Source organism: Labeo rohita, chromosome 8 (assembly GCF_022985175.1).
Source record: "Labeo rohita strain BAU-BD-2019 chromosome 8, IGBB_LRoh.1.0, whole genome shotgun sequence".
Lineage (NCBI taxonomy): Eukaryota > Metazoa > Chordata > Actinopteri > Cypriniformes > Cyprinidae > Labeo > Labeo rohita.
The window spans coordinates 4,792,471-4,812,903 of NC_066876.1; the positions used below are offsets into that span (position 1 = coordinate 4,792,471).

The window sequence follows — 20,433 nt, forward strand, 5'->3', positions numbered from 1 at the left end:
ATGACAACATTTTATTTCAAAACATAAGAACATAGTTAAAAAAGTACAAAAACAATGTAGTCATGATCCAAGTCATTTAGAGAATGATTTACATGATTCCTTTGAAAAGCATATGAATTAACATGTACATATATGATTTTTCTGATGTTAATTACCCATAAAACCTTCATCAAAACAGGGTTTGGGAGTCATATAAACACAACATTGGCATCATAGTGGCACTGCAATAACTTAGACTCAACAGAAAATTACAAGGGCTCTTTAGAAGCAAAGGATTGTGGAAACTGACACTATGATGTATTATGACACTATTATATACAACATGTAATTATAAACAAAAACAAACTCATATATCAAATGTGTTGGATTCAGGGTTGTAAATATTTTCTTTGGCAAAAATCAGTTCCAATGTGAAAAGCTATTTGTAATCTTCTGCCGTGGTTATTCATGGTGGATAAAAAGCAGAGGAACTTTTGCTTCTGCATTATTCAAAATCTCAGTCATGCCTCAATAATATAAAAAAACACACACAAAAAAGAAAACCTTATACAAAAAATCTACACAGGGATACATAGATTTATACATACAGCATGTGTAATGCATGATAATTTGTACTAAATCTTTTAATAATGCACCCATACACCATTACAACTGTGACATGTGCAAAGTAAGGTGATGTTGCTTAGTTTACATTTCAGATTTTTCTCTGATGTTTCAAGTCCGTGCCCATAAACCCCTTTAGTCTCTTCAACATCCATCATCCATTAGGAACAGCTCGCCAAAAATGAAACATGAACAGAATGAATTTCTGTTTCTGTACAAACAATTCCTTTAATTCATTATAGTCTGGTACTTTGTTAATAAATTCAAAGACCAAAAAGCAACATGCCCCCCATCCCAATCAAAGTCACTAAAATCACTATTGCACAAAAAATGTCAATTACCTGAACAAGCAACAGCTGTATTCTTTCCTATGGCAAGACATTTTACTGACAAATGTTTGTGACATGGCAGAATTTTGCAAATAAATTCAGTTTTTGAAAGACAAAACTTATATCAAGAACGCATCAAGAATGATTTAAACACAATTGAGTCTGATTTACTAACTGCAGGTGCATGCATATTTGTGCGCAAAATCAGTGTACAAACATTTTCATGCAGAAATCATGATTCATCAACATGTTCTCATTAAAAATTCTAAATCGGTGAAATCCACCTGAAACCACAAGTACACTTCCATAGAGTGCATTTGTACCCACCCCCTTTTTTTTTAGCTCTGGTTCTGGAAGTATTTTTCCCATTCATTTTCCCCAACAGGCTATGAGGAGAATCACATATTTTTACATAAATTTATTTGATTGTGCCCTAAGCCAAAACTACTTAATAGTAGATTGGAGACCAAATACTGTCTGTTAGATTTACCCAAATTTTATCTCATGTTTAACCACTATAGAGACATCAAGTCAGCTGCAAATTCCAGAAGATCTGGCTGAGGTAAGGCTGCTCTCGGCGGGTTCATGAACACTTGATGACCACTGACATCCTGGAGCTCACGTCTTTAAAAACAGAAGCTAATTTTCGAACAGATGTTTTCTTTATAAACAAACTGCATATTTGAAGTCTAAACAAGTACATTCCCGCTTTAAAAATCTTAAAACTACATTCCTTGGCACAAAAACAATAATATTCCTGAAAGTGTAGTAGATTTGGGTGTCCGCCATGACACTCACACATTCAAGGACTAGAAAAAACTGTTGTATATTGAATTTATGAATAAAGCACTATTTCAATCCAGCGAGACGAAGAGAACAAAATTGTCGCTACCTTATAAACTGGCACCAAACATTAAAGGTAATTTGCTGCAGTAGGAGAAACCACTGTGGTATGTTTTATACATATATAGGTAGGGCTGCCCCCTAATAGCTGACTAGCTGTTAGTTGACGAGAAGAGGCGTTAGTCGACGAGAAGTCATGCAGTCCGTGACGGACAGATTGTTAACGGCTGGTCTATGTGGTAATATAGTACATCGTCAGGACATCCAAATGCTCAAATATGGCTTTTCATCTGAAAGATGTATGTAGTAGCAACTCTACATGGCTGTTCAATTTAATGTTAACCCAGAAAAATGTGTCTGTGCGAGTGTGGAAGCTGAATAGTAGGACGCTTACTACATGACAGATTGAGGCACCGGTGAGGTCACTTACTTAAAATACTCTGTCATTTTTGGTCATTCAGATAAAAGTAATACATCTTTCGAGACTTTTTACGTTTGCATTCAAAATGGCAACAAAATATTGTGCTTTCATAAAACAATGAAAGCAAACAGAATGTGCTTTCTGCCGTCTCTGTCTCTGTGACCTTCAGCGCAAAACTTTGAAAATCGGTGTATACTTGTCTTACAGACATTAAAAATAGAGTGAAATGCCTACTTTCAAATAAATCAATTCAAATAGAAAACAAATATTCTCAGATTATGTAATCCGTATGAAACGTGCATGTAGTCAGTGTCACTGACTTTTATCTCTGAAGGCGAAAACAAAAAGCGCACTAGTTTATCAATAAATTATAAAAATGTTAAAGCAGTCTCCTTGCTGTGGAAAGCTTTTTTGTGTTCACTTGATTGCTAATTAGGCTATGTAGACAATTATTATGATTTATGTCGACTAATGCTTAAAATGAACGACTACTAGTCGACCAGAAAAATCTTTAGTTGTGGGCAGCCCTAATATATAGTAAATTACTTGATGCACATTGAGGAATTTATTCAGTAAATGCAAACATTTTTTTAGAATTTATGTGCATTTTAATTATGCATTTTTTTGTGCATAAAAATAGGTGGATGGAAACATAGCTAATGAATGCTGTTTTTACTTCCAGAACCCGACTGTTCCATTGTACATAAAACCCTAATATTGAAATGAGTGTATTTATACAAATTGCATTAGAAAGTTAAAAACCAATTTATGTGCATAGTTTTAAATCTGGCAGAATTCTTCCTTTGTGTATAAGTATGTATAAACCTATGCAATGTTTAGTAAATAAGACCTAATGTTTAGTTTTGCCATTTAATGAAGATGACCTGTATATGGTGACGCTAGTCAAGAATGTGCATATATTTTCTCCATTGCTCTGAATGAGAAAGCTCCCGACAAGTGACTGTTTCATCTTTCCTCTATTATGAAAATCTCTTTTATGAGATGGTCCCATGTGCATGCAATTGTGAAATATCCATGAATCCATTAATGGAACCAGCCACTTCCATTCTTAAAGATTGGTTAACCTCACAAATTGCGCCTGCTGAGAAGCTCTGTGGGTGAATTCTCCGTTTCTGAGTGTTGCTCCCTATAGAGTTTCACGGTGGCTTGTATTCCATTTCATTGTTCTTTCAAAGGAGCAAATGCCTTTGATGCCACAGGTGAGTCTTTGTATCGAGTTATATTGCGTTAGGCCACACAGCAACGGAATCTTGAGGAGAATATGGAACATTTATATTTCCTGTTTACTTCTAGTCCTCATAGTAGTCCACTTAGATGTGCCACATTACACACAAGGCCGAGGAGGTGGGCGGTCTGGAGGAGGAGCTCTGCCTGGAGGTGGGGCTTGAGGGGGTGGGGGCAGGGAGGCAGAAGGAGATGGTGGAAGAGAGGGCAGAGGTGTGGGTGAAGCAAAGAAGAGAGTGTTAGGAGACCAGACGGGGGGTGGAGAGTAGGATGGAGGAGGAGTGATGGGTGGAGACGGGTTGATGGTGTGAGGTGGGGGTGTAGAAGGTGCCGGAGGAAAGCCGGAGGACAGGGAGGCGGGTGGTCCGAGTGGAGGAGGCGGCAGTTCGCCCTGAGGAGGGGGTGGGTTTAGGGTATGTGGAGGGGTGTAGATGGGTGAAGAATGGTGGTTGTAAGATGGATAGCGTGGAGGAGGACTAGACTTGATGCGAGTGAAGTTCATACAGCGACCCTGGTGGGAAAAGACAAAACAAAAATATTTTAGACATAATATTTTCTGAAGGAAAATGTGGTGTGGTGTTTTCTTGTCGTCAAGGTGTTGCTATGTGACAACTGACATGTTCTGAATGGTTTTTAGCATATTGCTATGCAGATGTTAGGCTATAGTGGGTGGTTGCCATTGTGTTGCTGAGTAGTTTTTGGCATTGTTGCCAAGGTGTTGCTATGTTGCAGCTAACACCTTGTGTTTTTTACCATGTTGCCATGCTGCAGTGGTTGCCAGGGCATTGCTATGTAGTGATTAACATGTTCTGAGCAGTGTTTAGCATGTTGCCATGCAGTTGCTATGGTTTTTGGGGTTGTTGCCAAGGTGTTGCTATGCAGTGACTAACATTCCTGTTGAAAAAAACAGCATATGCTGGTTAGGTATGTTTTGAAGCGTGGCTACTGGTTTGAGCTGGTTTAAGCGGGTCCTTAGCTGGTCATAAACTGGTTTATGCTGATCATGTGCTGGTCCTAAACTGGTCCTGAGCAGGAGCTAGTCGATTAGGACCAGCTTAGGACCAGCTCATGATCAGCTACGGACCAGTTTAAACCAGTTTAGGACCAGCTAAGGACTAGCTTAAACCAGCTCATGGCTGCTGGTTTGAGCTGGTTTAAGCTGGTCCTTAGCTGGTCATGTGCTGGTCCTAAGCAAGTAGCTCCTGTTCAGGACCAGCTTAAACCAGCTCAAACCAGCAGCCATGCTTCAAAACATACCTATCCGGCATATGATGTTTTTTTTTTTTTTCAACAGGGTTGTTAACATTTTTTAAGCATACTCCTATGCAGTTGCCAGGGTAACATGTTCTGAGTGGTTCTTAGCATGTTATTTTGCTGTTGCTGTTTAGCATGTCACCATGCAGTTGCTAGGGTTTTTGGTGTTGTTGCCAGGGTTTTGCAGTGTTGTGGCTAACATGTTTTGAGGTTGCTAAGGTGTTGGTTGTCAAGTCGTTGTTATACAGTGGATAACATGTTATGAGTGTTTTTAGCATCTTGTGATGCAATTGTTCAGGTGCTATGGGTGTTTGCCAGGGTGTTGCTATACATTGTTAACATGTTTTTTAAGCATACTCACATGCAGTTGCTGCCAGCAGGATGTTAGGGGGGTTGTGAATGGTTGCCAGTGAGCTGCTATGTAGTGGTTAACATGTGAATGGTGTTTAGCATGTTGCCATGCAGTTCCTAGGATTTTGGTGTTGTTGCCAAGGTGTTGCTATGAAGTGGCCAACATGTTTTAAATGTATTTTTTACCACGTTGACATGAAGTTGTTAGGCTTTAGTGGGTGGTTGTCAGGGCGTTGCTATATAGTGACTAACATGTTCTGCATGTTTTTTTTAGCATGTTGCTATGCAGTTGCTAGAGTGTTCTGGGTGGTAACAAGGGCATTGCTATACATTGTTAGCATGTCATATGCAGTTGCTAGGAAGCTGTGAATGGATGCTAAGGTGCTGCTATGTAGTAGTGCTGTTTAGCATGTTGTCATGCAGTTGTTAGGGTTGTTGGTGTTGTTGCCAAGGTGTTACTATGTTTTGGCTAACATGTTTTAAATATGTTTTTTACCACGTTGCCATGAATTTGTTAGGCTGCAGTGGGTGGTTGCCAGGGCGATGCAATACAGTGACTATTATATTCTGAGTGTTTTTTAGCATGTTCCTTTGCAGTTGCTATAGTGGTCTAGGTGGAAACAAGAGCATTGCTATACATTGTAACTTTGTTTTGTCCTTTTAAGCATGCTCCTGTGCAGTTGCTAGGGTGCTGTGAATGGTTGCCAAAGTGTTGCTATGTAGTGACAAACATTCTGAGTGGTGTTTAGCATGTTTTGTTTTGTTTTTTTAACCCTGTTGCCATGAAGTTGTTAGGCTGCAGTAGGAGGTTGCCAGGGTGTTGCTATACAGTAACTAATATGTTTTGAGTGATGTTTAGCATGTTACCATGCAGTTGCCAGGGTGTTCTGAGTGATAACCAGGGCATTGCTATACATTACATATTTTTTTAAGCATGCTTCTATGCAGTTGCTAGGGTGCTGTGATAGGTTGCCAAGGTGTTGCTATATAGTGATTAACATGTTCTAAATGGTGTTGCTATGGTTTTTGGTGTTGTTATCAAGGCGTTGCTTTGTTGTGGCTAACCTTTTTTTTTCCACCACATTGCCATGAAGTTGCTAAGGTGTTCTAGTTGGTTGTCAAGCCATTGCTATACAGTGGATAACATGGTATGACTCTTTTTAGCATCTTGCCATGCAGTTAAAGGGTGCTGTGGTTTTTGGTGTTGTTGACAAGGTGTTGCTATGTTGTAGCTAAAAGGTTTTGAGGGCTTTTTATCATGCCATGTTTTATCAATTTCAGATTTATCTGTTTGCAGTGTGATTTTAAAAGTGATGAAATTAGAACAAGGTTGTAAATATGAGATGATCTGCATTGGTTGCTATAGCAACAATGTAAGCATCAACACAATGTCAAGAGATGCTGTCCAAAAAAAACAAAACAAAAAAAAAAAACCTTACCCAATCGGAGATAAATACAGCAAAAATTATTTTTGCCGGGAATTAGTAAATCAGGTCATTGATATTTAAAGGTGCTGTTTGTAATATTCACTAGTGGCTGAAATGGATATTGCAGTCCAAATTCAAAATATTTAAGAGAGTTCCCCCTCCTCCTCAGACTAAGCGCTCATGTGGGTTGCCAGATTGAGGGAACACAATGAGCACAACTGACACAGGAAGGCGAGGAGCCATAAGCTGTAAGTTAATTAGTTGATTTATTTGTGTTTAATATTACTCTGGTCATAGAGTTTTTTAGTAGGATGCTAAGGCTTTTTAGGTCTGGTAGAATCTAAAATCTCTGACCCAGTTCATTTGCTGGCTTTCATGACTGCAATATGCTGTTTTTTTTTTCCACCAAATGGCAACCCGGGCTGTCGAAATAGTAAATTGGCAGTAGGTGGAATAACACATACCAAAACAAAACAATTCACAACTCAGTGTGAGTTTAGTGCAGTAAACTCACAATTGCAAGCTACAACATCAGAATTGTGAGATTTAAACTCACAATTTGGAGAAAAAGTCAGAATTGCTGAACTGAATTGTGAGATGAAAACTCACCATTACTTTATTATTATTATTATTATTATTGATTGGTGGAAACGGTGTTCCATAAGAGAGAAATGTAAGATTTTTTTGTTTTGCTTTTTCAGTGCATTGTTTTTTGGAGAAACAATTATGTGAGCTAAGCATGTTTCCTAAATGTCTGCAAATATATTATGGTACTTTTTGCTACAGTACAGTCAAAAAATTACATACAGCACCTTTAATTAAAAAAGTGTGGCAAAGCTGCTCCCCTCATGATACAAACACTACAGTGTTATGTTAAACTGAAAACAAAATAGCTGTAACATTTATTGGCAAAACATCTTCATGGAATTGTTCATTTTGCATCAGAAAACTGACTCAGAGGTTGAGAGGAAATTAGCCTCAGAAGGCAAACTGTAAAAAGCTTGTTTTGTTGCGATCACGTAGAACAACGTGGCAGATGGGAAATGTATGCTAAATTATTTGATTCCACTTCAGAGGCAGTGAATAAGCCAGGAATATTAGTCTTAAACCCTGAATGCACGTGGTTGGGCAATGGGCAGCAACCATGATGAACTTTACCGCCAATATATAACATGGCAAACACATGCTCAGAGGTAGACTGCCGATAGGCATGTTGGTCTTTCTGTCTGCTGTAGCTGTAGGAAGCTATAAATGCCAGACAAGTTTTAATGACACACAGAGGAAAGGGCTAGTTGTTGGTTGTTTACTAGAAACACTTATGGAAAATAGAACTCTATGTCCCAATTTCCTGTTAACTAATGAAGAAATCTCCTGCTGGCCCCAGGAAACATACACACACACACACACACACACTGAAAGAGTTCATGCAATTAAGAGCTTATAGTATGTACTGTAATTAAGAACATCAAAGGCTGAAAGAATTTGGTATGTATATATAAGAAAATATAAGGTTACAGGACCTACCTACAGAGACTACTCATAGAAAAACAAATGGAAGGAACTGCAATAGCAAACGTTGAAGAACGGACGTCCTGATTTATAGTTTAGTTTTACTTAAAAGAGCCAATCACATGTTGGTTGCCTTGGAATGTATATGCATAATAGTTGGTCCTGTCAGAAATATGCATTTTTTCACGGTGATTTAAGTTTTTTTTTTTAACGCATAATTGTGTTGCCAGATTTTATTTGTAACTTGACATATTAATACACAATCTTGGCAAAAAAGTTACAGAGATTCCCAAAAAGATGAGGTGATTTTTCATCTAATGCCAACTTCAAAATAAAGACTCGGGAAGAACGAGTCGTCTCGGGGGAGTGATTCGTTCAGTCGCGCATGCACAACATCCTTTACACAACATCCATTAGGTTCTGTACTGGAATCAGTTCACCTGTTTCGAGTCTTCGGGTTTTTCGAGTTGTTCATTCATCTTATGGGGCTGTCACATGGTGAACGAACGACTCAAACCCAAAAACTTGTCAGATAGGAGGTGAGGTGAGCTCAAGACCCAGGTAAACAATGAATGAATCTTTTCTGTTTCTTATAGCATTATAGTTTTGTCTTGTTTGTAGTGTGATCAACGTTTGTGTTAACAGTAGATGTGTTAGGGAAGTAACACGTAACATTTTAATTATATTTTGCTAAAATGAACGAAATGACTCGAAAAAAAGATTCGTTCATTTTGCTGAACGAGAAAAAGTCGGTAAAAAGATCTGAACTTCCCATCACTATTACAAATCACGTCTAAGTTTATCGTCTGTGTACTCCGGCTCAAAAAGGTAGAGTATGGCGAAAAACTCCATCTTATTTTCTCCTACAACTTCAGAATCATCCGGCATCGTTGTAGCTTTTGTTTGTAAACAGCGCTTGACTTACTTGTACTTTCTTAGTCTTTGCGTGTTTGCTTTGTAAACACTGGTCTTAAGCTTTTGTGCTTAAAAAGTATACAAATTCTTATTTTTCGAAAAAACGACAGATCATTTCGCTAGATAAGACCCTTTCTTGGCTGGGATCGTTTAGAGCCTTAAGAAGCTGCATTTAAACTACATTTTGGAAATTCAAAATCGGGGGGCACAATTGAAGTCCATTATATGAAGAAAAATCCTGAAATGTTTTCCTCAAAAACCATAATTTCTTTACGACTGAAGACAGAAAGACATGAACATCTTGGATGACAAGGGGGTGAGTAAATTATTTGTAAATTGTTCTGGAAGTGGACTTCTCCTTTAAGTAGACACTTTTATCAAACCATCTTTAAGTACACTTATTAAAACAGTATATTTGTGCATAGTTATAATAAACATGGCAATGATTAGAAAATGCTTAAGATATTTGAAATACAGGTTGTGTTGATATATTTCAATTGTTAAAATTTATTTTGTGTTATATTACTGTCTGCAGAGAGACAAACGTGCAATTTAAGATAAATATTTTATTATGCTTCTTATTTTAAAGTACTTCTACTAATAATTCCAAATAATATCCATGTTTGTTTGTTTGTTTGTTTTTTTTTTGTTGTTGTTTTTAGCTCATCAGCAAAGAGAAGAGAAAATCAGCTGAGAGCAAATGCATGTTTGCCAGGTTGTAAAGACAAAGTAAAATACAAGGAATAAAAATGTCCTGTAAAGAGAACAGCTCTGATAGGGGGATTTAAACATCTGACATCTGGCAACCCCAAGCATTAAAACTCATGGAGGTCTATTTTTTTCTCTTCTACTTTATTTTATACTACTTTATTTTATTTTTACTGTAGAAAACACTGCAAAGTATGTTGTATATATTTAGTCATTGTATTCATTTTGTCAATTTTTTTCTGAGTACTGTTGTTTTGGTTTTGCCTTCATTTCAGTATGCTCATCTACCACAACAAACACATACAGGCTTCTCTCCGTCTCCACGCTGTCTCTCTACTTTCTTTTTTAATTTTACAGTCCCCAGACCTTACAGATTTAATAACAACATGCCTACACTCATACTGCTTCCTGCAACTGCTTAAATCAAAATTCCCCTTCTCTGTTCCTCCTCCTCTGTCCAGTCTTCATTCCCAGACCTTTGTCATCTGCTCTGCTTAAACTGTTCTTATACTGTCACCACTTACTCAACTTCAGAGTGCACAGAAAAAATGATCACAGTGCAAATCAAAATCACAATTATACCTTCCTGTTGAAAAGGAAGTATTGATGTTATTTAACCAGTGCACATGTTAGACATATGTGCAGACAACAGGGTAAGACAAAAATATTGAATATTTTATATGTTTAAACACACACATGTACTCTAAAAATACATTACAAAACACATATTTAAAAAAGTAAAACAAATGAACTATTAACCAACACAATTTAAACCAATATTAAAATTAAATCAATAATTTACTTAAAGAAAAAGAGGACTTTTTCAAAGGTATAATAATGATACTGATCTTAAATGTCAATGGTCTACAGTGTAAATGGGCATCTTAAGTCTGGGAGTTATTATGCATCATCTCTGTAAAATTTCATCTGCTTGTAATTAGCAACAGATCCATGTTTTTCAATGATTTTCTATGTAGCATCAACTTGACCACACTGCCTAGTTGGACAGAAGCATTTGGCAGCAACTTGCACTAAAGTTGGTTAATTTCCCTTTTTGTTTTCTTTTTTAAAGATGAAAGATGTCTTGATCCACTCAAAGCTCGACAAACATATATGACCACAGATGCTATGTAAACCAAAAGACATAGCCAACAAACTCACGTCATACTAATGTCAAGAATCTGGGTCAGACCCACCAAAGCAACATATTCCAATACACATCCATCAACTGACACACATCCATGAGTGCTGACTGTGCAGTTTTTGGTAAGTGGCTAAATTTACAGTATTACACTTAAAGTTTCAGTTGTTAACATCAGTTAACATGAACTAGCGATTAAAAATACTTGTAAAGCATTTATTTATTTTATTTAATGTTAATATTAACATTTATTAGCACATTATTGAAATACTAAAGATATTATCATTTAATAGATCCTAGCATGAATAGATGTATATCTATGAATTAATGTCAACAAAGATTAAAAACAGTGTAACAAATGTATTTCTCATCATTAGTTAATGCTAGTTAATGCATTATCTAATAAGTAATGAGACTCACCCATTATGAACAGTAAATGGGACAGTAAAACTGCAATCAGTTAAATTCAACATTATAATAAGTAATAATGTGTTGTTTCAACTTAACCCTAGGTAAAGGATTAGTTCCATTCGAGAATGAAAAAAAAAACACCCCCATGTCATCCAAGTCATTCATGTCTTTCTTTCCTCAGCTGAGAAGAAATTAAAGTTTCTGAGGAAAACATTCCAGGATTTTTCTCCATATAGTGGACTTCAAAGGGGATCAACAGGTTGAAGGTCGAAACTGCAGTTTCAATGCAGCTTCAAAGGGCTCTATGCGATCCCAACCGAGGAATAAGGGTCTTACCTAATAAAACAATCGGTTTTCTAAAAATTTTCAACCCAGTGTTCACAATGTGAACGTGCAAAGAAAGTCAAATGCCCTTTGCAAAAAAAAGGTAAAACAATGATGCTGAATGATTTTGAAGTTGGAGATGTTTTTTGCTCTATACCATATCTTTTTGAACCAAAGTACACAGACGAAGAACTAACCGTTCATGACTTTTCCAACATGATAACACAATGCATGAAGATGTGGATTACACAACGCAGAGCTAGTGCAAGATGAGAGTTTGTGGTTAAAAAATACATTATTTACTTATTTATTTTTTTTAAATGGCTGATTGTTTTACTAGATAAGACCTTTACTCTTCAGCTGGGAACGTGTAGAGCCCTATGAAGCTGCATTGAATCTGCAATTTGGACCTTTAACCTGTCGATCCCCATTTAAGTCTACTATATCGAGAAAAGTCCTGGAATGTTTTCCTCAAAAACCTTCATTTATTTTGACTGATGAAAGAAAGACATGAACATTTTGGATGACATGGGGGTGAGTAAATTGTCAAGAAATGTTTATTCTGGAAATGAACTAATCCTTTAAGTTAGATACTTAGTTAAGTTAAGTTAGTGTCTTTTCTATACAGCATATTGTGCATAGAGAATCGACTCATGCTTCCCAGTGCCTACTCCCAGTAAAGTATGTCAGATTGTAGTAGTCTGCTGAATCATTCACAGCCTAACATTGCAAGTTGGGAAATTACACCATGAAAATTGTGTTTGGTATGCGTTTGTGGTGTTATCTGATTTTGACTGTTTGTTTTAGTGAATGGGTGTTAACAATGCAAACAGTGCATGGAAAGAAACACAGCTATCAATTCTGTGACTGAAATTCTATGTAATTTTGGTCTTTTGCTTCATCATGCATATTTTTCATTTTGGCATCCTTAATGTTTGCCAAACAAACATTTTTTTTTCTGTTAGTAATTTTGTTAATGTAACGCTGGATATGTATACAGTTTTTCAGTCTCTACGTCTGGTGCCCCATTATACAAGCAAATATGCTAAAGCTGGCTTCAGATACTGGAATCTTCTGATGGGTTTGCCAGACAACAACATCCCTATCCGGCAGCAGTACTGTCTGTGTTTGCTTTACGGCTCACAGCTGTTTGTCCGATGTAATGTTCTGCATATGTGCCTTTATCATCACATTAACCACCACTGCACAACAGAGCAAAAACAGAGAAAATATCACTTGCAAAGGAAATCTACAACAACAATTTGAAACATTTTGGCTTTTGAACAACATGATTTAGAGTTTTTGGACATGATTTCATGGGAACACCATGTGCTCTGGACACACCAATATATTTTTTTTTTTTATTTACTGAAGGTAAAACCAATGTCCAACTACATGAAAATGAAATTTAGATATTTTTAATAATACTTTAAAGTAGGAAAATTACAATACTTGGTAACACTTTAGTATAGGGGCCAATTCTCAATTAACTAGTTGCTTATTAGCATGCCTAATATTAACATACTGGCTGTTTATTAGTACTCTTAAAGCACATATTCTGCATGACCATATTCTACATCCCTAATCCTTAACTTAACAACTTCCTTAATAACTATTAAAAAGCAGCAAATTAGAAATCAAAAGTCGTAGTTAATAGTTTGTTAATAGCAAGAATTGGACCTCAAAATAAAGTGTGACCCATAACTTTTGTCCTTTTCACTTGTAGGTTTTTTGTTGTTGTTGTTGTCTGAACACAGCAGTCTCTGTAAAACAGGTTTACAAACACATCTCATTATAAATTTACTGAAGTACTATAATCATGTGTAAACCACGAATGTTGGAAATTAAGCAAATATAAATATGATGTGTAACTGGTGCCCTTTGCATTTTCAAATGCATGTTAAACTTGCAGCACATGCAGAGATGGAATTTGCTGCAATTATTTTACCATTATTATACATTCACAGTTTCATTATGACAGGACAGCTTAGATCATTATGGGCTGCCAAAGCCTAGATAAATAATGGAAAATACTGCAAAATATGGTATTATTGCCATTCCATAGTCAGCATCAGGCTCACTACTCAAAAAATGTAATATTTTACTCATTACTAGTTACTCCTGCCAATTATTACTTATTACTTCCTGGCAACAGTAATTAGTTACACTACTAGAAGTTGTAATTGTGTATCTTCCCTATAAAATGTTTCTAAAATATTACTAACAATATATTTCTGCATCATCATTTGACCAAAATCCACATTGGATCACAGTCAGAAGTTATTACAAACACTCAGTGGTGGCTGATAGTGACTTTTAAGTAAAAGTGTTGTATTAATCTCATTAAATGTCATGTGTAGCTTGAAGCTAATTGTAGCTATAATTTCTCTGATACCCATATGCGATTGTATTTCATGACATATTTTATTAACAGAAATCACAAGAAGCTTTTTAATTATAGTAATATCATTTATATCAGGATCAGAGGGTGGGTGGGCAAGCCATGTAATCTGAGTAAATTGTAATGGCAGACTTCATGTGCCTATGTGAGTCGTAAAAATGATGAAAATAAATGTAGGAATTATTGGTTTTCAAATCAGTAGGGGATTGAGGCATCAAAAGTAACTAAGTAACAAGCTGTTTTATGAATGGCAACTGTAAAATTATTACTGTAACTAGTCACTAGTAACTAGTTACTGCCAAACACTGACAATAGTACATCAGCTGTTTAATGGCCAGAGGAGAACTGGTGCCCTGACTGAGCCTGGTTTCACTCAAGGTGACTTGATTTGGATTGACTTAACTGCCACTGTATTTTTTAATAAGGCAGGTGAACACTCGGTCATCCAGTTCACTGAATGTCTTTTCCTATTTATCTTGGAGCATCTGGATGTGTTTTTAAGTTTCGGCATGTGTCCAAGTGGCTTCATGTGTTGTGGTGAAATGGTAATAGTTTTAACCTCATAGTGTGATGTCATCAGAACTAGTAACTAGTTATTGCTCAACACAATAGTACTTCAGCTATTTAATGGCCAGAGGAGAACTGGTCCCCTGACTGAGTCTAGCTGCAAATATAACAAATTTTGCAACATCAACACTGTTATTGAACTAAATTGAATCAACATGAGCTATAATGACATAATGAGACTGCTGTCTTCTGTAGAGCAGCTTATAAATTAATTGAACTTGTTTCATAACTCAGTAATGACAGTTGTCTTTTTTTGAGCTGCTTTACCGCAGAATTTGGATTTGTCTCTTATTTAATGAAGGTTGCATCACTGATGTGTTATTTTCCAACTATGAAACAAACTCTTTATCTCTTTATATATAAATATAAGTGATTTGATTTGGATTGACTTAACTACCACTGTATTGTTTAATAAGGCTGGTGAACACTCAGTCATCCAGGTCACTGAATGTCTTTTCCTATCTTGGAGCATCTGGATGTGTTTTTAAGTTTCAGCATGTGTCCAAGTGGCTTCATGCGTTGTGGTGAAATGGTAATAGTTTTAACCTCATAGTGTGATGTCATCAGAACTAGTAACCAGTTGCATCTATTGAATGGCCAGAGGAGAACTGTTCCCTTAACTGAGCCTGATTTCTCCCAAGGCTTTTTTTTCCCCACCTCTTATCACTTCTGCCACATAATTGAGTTTGTGTTGCCACTGTCACCTTTTAATTTGCTTAGATTGGGTTTGAAAGAGACTTAATATTCAGTAATATCAACAAATTGACAAAACTTTAGCTAAATATTGACACTATTATCTGTATAGCAGCTTTATAGCTACAAATATAACACATTTTGCAACATCAACACTCTTACTGAACTAAATTGAATGAGCATGAGCTATAATGACATAACGACACCGCTGTCTTCTCTTGAGCAGCTAATAACTAAACTGAACTTGTTTCATAACTAAATCATGACAGTGTTGTCTTTTTTTGAGCTGCTTTACAGCAGAATTGGATTTGTCTCATATTCGATCAAGATTGCATCATTGATGTGTAATTTTCCTGCTATGAAACAAACTCTTTTGTATGTAAATAAAGGTGACTTGATTTGGCTTGACTTGCCTGCCACTGTATTTTTTCATAAGGCTGATGAACACTAGGTCATCCAGTTCACTAAATGTCTTTTCCTATTTATTGTGGAGCATCTGGATGTGTTTTTAAGTTTCGGCATGCGTCCAAATGGCTTCATGCGTTGTGGTGAAATGGTAATAGTTTTAACCTCATAGTGTGATGTCATCAGACTCTCTAATCGCTGAGGGTGTCGCCTCCATGATGCTGTTAATCATTGTACTATGTTTGGCTATTCTCTCGTAAAGCAGTTGTATCATTTTCCTGATGTAGAAGTCTAGACTATATTGTTTCTGCCCATAGGTCTGCTTTCTCTGCTTAATTCTTTAGGCCCAAGTTTCCATTAAACATCTTTACGTTGTGTTGAGTATCAATGTGCATGTCATTCTATGATTCAAGTGCTATTTCATGACATCAGATCAGTATCTGATCAACTCCATCTTAACATGGAGCTGCAGGACACTACAAGAGAGCAAGGTAGTGATTTTGTGCAATTTGTGAAACATCTCTAGAGGAGTAGGTCCAAAGCTGAAGCCAAATGTGACTCACAGTTTGACCCTCCAAACGTACAACGGGATATGACATTTAGTGCTACTAAGCTAGCTCCTTAGAGAAAATGAGGGTGTGGGTGTTGAGTTTTGTAGTGTGCTTCAGTTATAAATGACACCACCCTCTGCACATGGTGTTACGTTCAAACGGTTCTGTTGACATTGGACCTCATCTCTTTACTTTGGTAAAATAAAGCTGCACATGTTTCATAGCAGAGAAAATGACTGCCTGTCTTAGCAGCTCTTACTATGGGCTTGCAGGAGCCATTAAGGCATTGGTAATGTACTTTACATCGTACAATCTACATTTGATGCAGCTGGAGTTTCTAACTTTCTGGACAAAATGTGAGTGGTGCTTTCATTTGCAAAAATTAATGCTAGACTGTTGCTATGTGTGCTCTGACTGTTTTTAAGCACTAAGGATAATATTTTTCCACCAATGCTGCATTTATTTAACCAAAAACACAGTGAACACATTAAAGAAGTGAAAAAAAGAAAGAAAATTCTGTCATTAACTACTCACCCTTATGTCGTTCCAAACCTGTAAGACCTTCGTTTATCTTCGGAACAAAAATTAAGATATTTTTGATGAAAGCTTTCTGACCCTGCATAGACAGCAACGCAACTGACACGTTTAAGGCCCAGAAATGTAGTAAGGACATCATTAAAATAGTCCATGTGACATTAGTGGTTCAACCTTAATTTTATGAAGCTACAAGAATACTTTTTGTGTGCAAAGAAAACAAAAGTAACAACTTTGTTGAATATATTTTAATGATATCTTTACTACCTTTCTGGGCCTTGAAAGTGTCAGTTCCACTGCTGTCTATGCAGGGTCAGAAAGCTCTCGGATTTCATCGAAAATATCTTAATTTTTGTTTCGTACATGAATGAAGGTTTTACAGGTTTGGAATGACATGAAGGTGAGTAATTAATGGCAGAATTTCATTTTTTTGGGTGAACTATCCCTTTAATATTCTATAATGTTATTACAATTAAAAAAAAAAAAAAAAAAAAAAAACCTTTTCTATTTCAATTTAAAAAAGTAATTTATTTCTGTGGTGCAAAGCTAAATTTCCTTCAGAAATAATTGGAATATGCTGATTTGATGCTACAGAAATATTATCAGTTCTTCTTATTATAATTATTAATATAATGATTTTTCATAATTATTTGATGAATACAAAGTTTTAAGAGCAGCACTTATTCAAAATCTTTTGTGTGTGTGTGTGTGTGTTTAGTCAATTTTGATCAATTTATTACACCGCTGAATAAAATAACTAATTTCTTTTCTGAATAAGACTTGACTATGCCTGACTGTGTTCAGTAGATCTCTAACAATTCAAACTAAATGTAACAGTGTTTTTTTTTTTTTTTTTTTTGTTCCTGTATTTTGCTCTCAAGTCATTAGATTCCATGGTTTGTCAGTGTTTACATGACATGGTTTTCAACTAAACTGAAATGTGTTTATGTGTTTTGGCTATTAGTCTATTAGTACAGAACAACATAATTTTGGGGGCCTGAAAATGCAAACTTTTGAAAACTTTTTGGTTTTCTAGTCTCTAATCTACAAAAAAGCAAATTAGCATTTTATGTATACAGTCTGTCTGCATGTGTGCAGGCACATTTCTTTACAAAGTGACATTGGCATCTACCGGTCTGGCATGTATAATGCAGCTTTTTTAGTTGATTTTTGTGGATCCACGTGAACGGGATCGTTTTGACATTGCATTGTTGGCTGTATGCAAAACTTTTCAGAAATGCAAAGGAAAACGTTTTCATTTTTAGTAAAATGTTGTCGAGGGTATGTTTGCTTTCCGTAGTTATCATTTATGCTCACCTGTGTCTTGTTTGGCTCCTTGCGTATTTATACCCGTATGGTTTAGTTCTTTGTAAATAAAATACATTTGCTACTAATATATCCTCACCTCAACTCTGCTCATCCTGCAACCAACCCTGACAAATAGACTATGAAAAGCATCCAGTGCTGTGTCCTGTCCTTAGATGAACTCTTTGTCTCAGTGCATGTGGCCTGCCATCAACCTTATAGTCAAATCAACCTTTGTATAAGTGAGAAATATCATATGAGTTCACCCTAAAGAAATGTGTATTCCATTTCATGGCATTTAGGATATATGATATGCATTTCCTCCGTTTATTTGCTTAGTCCAAGAGACCCAGCATGCAACAGGTGGCTTTTACTCTTGTTCTGTTGTTATTCTCCATTCAGGCAAGGATGAAAGAGTGTTTAAAAGAAGCGGCAAGTGAAAGCAAATACGTGCTATAGAGAGGAAGCCAAGTCTAACTGCAACATTTGTCATTTAATGTTCATAATAGTTTTTTTTGGCAGTGTTGATCTTAAGTAAACATTACTAAATGAAAGTTTGCACACTTAGAGGGATAGTTGACCCAAACACTATCATCATTTATTGAACCGTCATGCTGTTCTAGACGGTACGGTTTTATACACTGAAAACAAAATAATTTTTCCCATATAACAAGAGAGTGAGCACAAGCTCCAAAAATGACAAAAAAAAAAAGACTTTTTAAAACAATACCTAGGCTATCTATATCTATTCAGTGTAAAACTCCATCAGTATGAGCGTGTTTTTCATTTCCTATCAAGCTGTGGAATAGTCTTTTCATTTCTGCTTTTCATCACTTCAGTAAAGCCAAGTCATATTGAATTAACTGACATTTATAATAGTGATTTAGCAGATTGATCTGTTGGGCTGTGAAAAAGGGATCAAGAGGTGTCAGGTGAGATCTTTTATAAGCTTCAGAGTCCTAGTGCTGGTGAAGATATCAAAGACATAGTCATCTTTAAAAAGAAATGGAGTGGAAACGAATACCACTGCAAGCTATCTGCACATAACTAAAACCCCTTTTAGCTCTAAACTTCCCAAATCCCATCCACTTTTCACACATATTCCCAGACAACCTCATCCTACTCTTATAGTGTCTAACAACTCTTAGTGTATAGAGTACTGTATGTCTGTGTATCCAAATCTTCATATCCCAAACGATTTTCCTTCATAGTGCTTAAACCTCACTCATTCTATGCACATCTAAGTTTCACTACTCTTGTGATGTTTCTCCTTTTTTTTCTGCTGACCTATATTTATATTTCACAATTCAGATATTTCAGAATTGTGAGAATGAAGAATGAAAAGCAACAAAGAAAGGAAATGTTTCCATGGAATCTTGTGCAGAAATATAAATAGCATGAATAAAAATGGAATAACATGTTATGCAATAATTATAGATATCCTAGCATCTATAATTATTGCATGTTGTTCCATTTTTATTCTATTTAATGCACTCTCTTTTTTGTCAAGTTTCCTTAATTTTTTAATCTTGACTATATATAGTAGTTTGAAGTGGATCAAAAAAATTGTCCTAAGACAAGAGCAGGTTTTAGTTTGGTTTTAGGACAACATTGATGAAAGGTTTTGATTCACTTCAAATACTGCATATATCAGAAAAATGTAGTGTGAATAAAAATGCTAGGGTGCTAGGATGTGAATGCACTCTCTTTTTTGTCATGTTTAATTTTTTAATCTTGACTATATAATGCATTTGTTATACTTCAACCAAATAAAGAGTCTTACCTTGTCTCCTGGTTGTGGTCGCATGATGGACACTCTGTCATAACCCTTCTTCAGAAGTACCCACAATGCATCCAGTTTTCCCTGTGCATTAGCACATACAAACACACACACACCAGAAACACACACACAAAAAAAAAAGATTAAAAAGCAAGCATATATGTACATGTGTGCACACCATGTGTGCAAACCAGTCTTTAGGCTTACTAGAAACTTCCAGGAAAGTGTATTGGATCTGTTTCGGATCTAAACTCTGCAGGACATTGGCCCTCCAGCAGCAGGATTGGACACCCCTGGTATAAACTTTCTGTTTTCTGTATGAATCAACTCTTCATTAGGTCTTCATTGGACCCTCGGGTCTTTAATAACTTGTCCTTCGCATTTTTCAGTCGCTAAACTCTGAGAAATGGGTTATATTAACAAAGAGATTTCCTGAACTCAACACCCCACATGTGGCCTCTCTGGCTCACTATCAAATGAGATGGAGAAATCTCGAAGCCACAGTTTAGAATTAATCAATGCTTTGCTATCTGCCCCACGGCTATTAATATACAACATTCTGATGTCCGTCAGCCTCGACCTAACTTCTTGCACAAGAGCTGCCTTTGTCAAAAAGAACAGAGAAAATGAATGGGGTGAAGGAAAGAAGAGAAGAGAATGTAAAGCTGGGTCACAAAAAGTTGCACACACTGGTCATGCTGCCACAGACAGAGATG

At 36.3% G+C, this 20,433-nt stretch overlaps 1 protein-coding gene across 1 annotated transcript in view; it reads right to left on the minus strand.

The window, feature by feature from the left end:
• Position 1: 1 nt before the first annotated feature.
• Positions 2–20,433, minus strand: part of antxr1a (ANTXR cell adhesion molecule 1a) — a 70,745-nt gene continuing 50,313 nt past the window's right edge. Inside the window, exons 17-18 of the mRNA XM_051118108.1 lie at positions 19,721–19,801; positions 2–3,952 (exon numbers count right to left, since the gene is read on the minus strand). Coding sequence (XP_050974065.1) covers positions 3,542–3,952; positions 19,721–19,801 — 492 coding nt within the window. The 3' untranslated portion in view covers positions 2–3,541. The remainder of the gene's footprint in view (positions 3,953–19,720; positions 19,802–20,433) is intronic.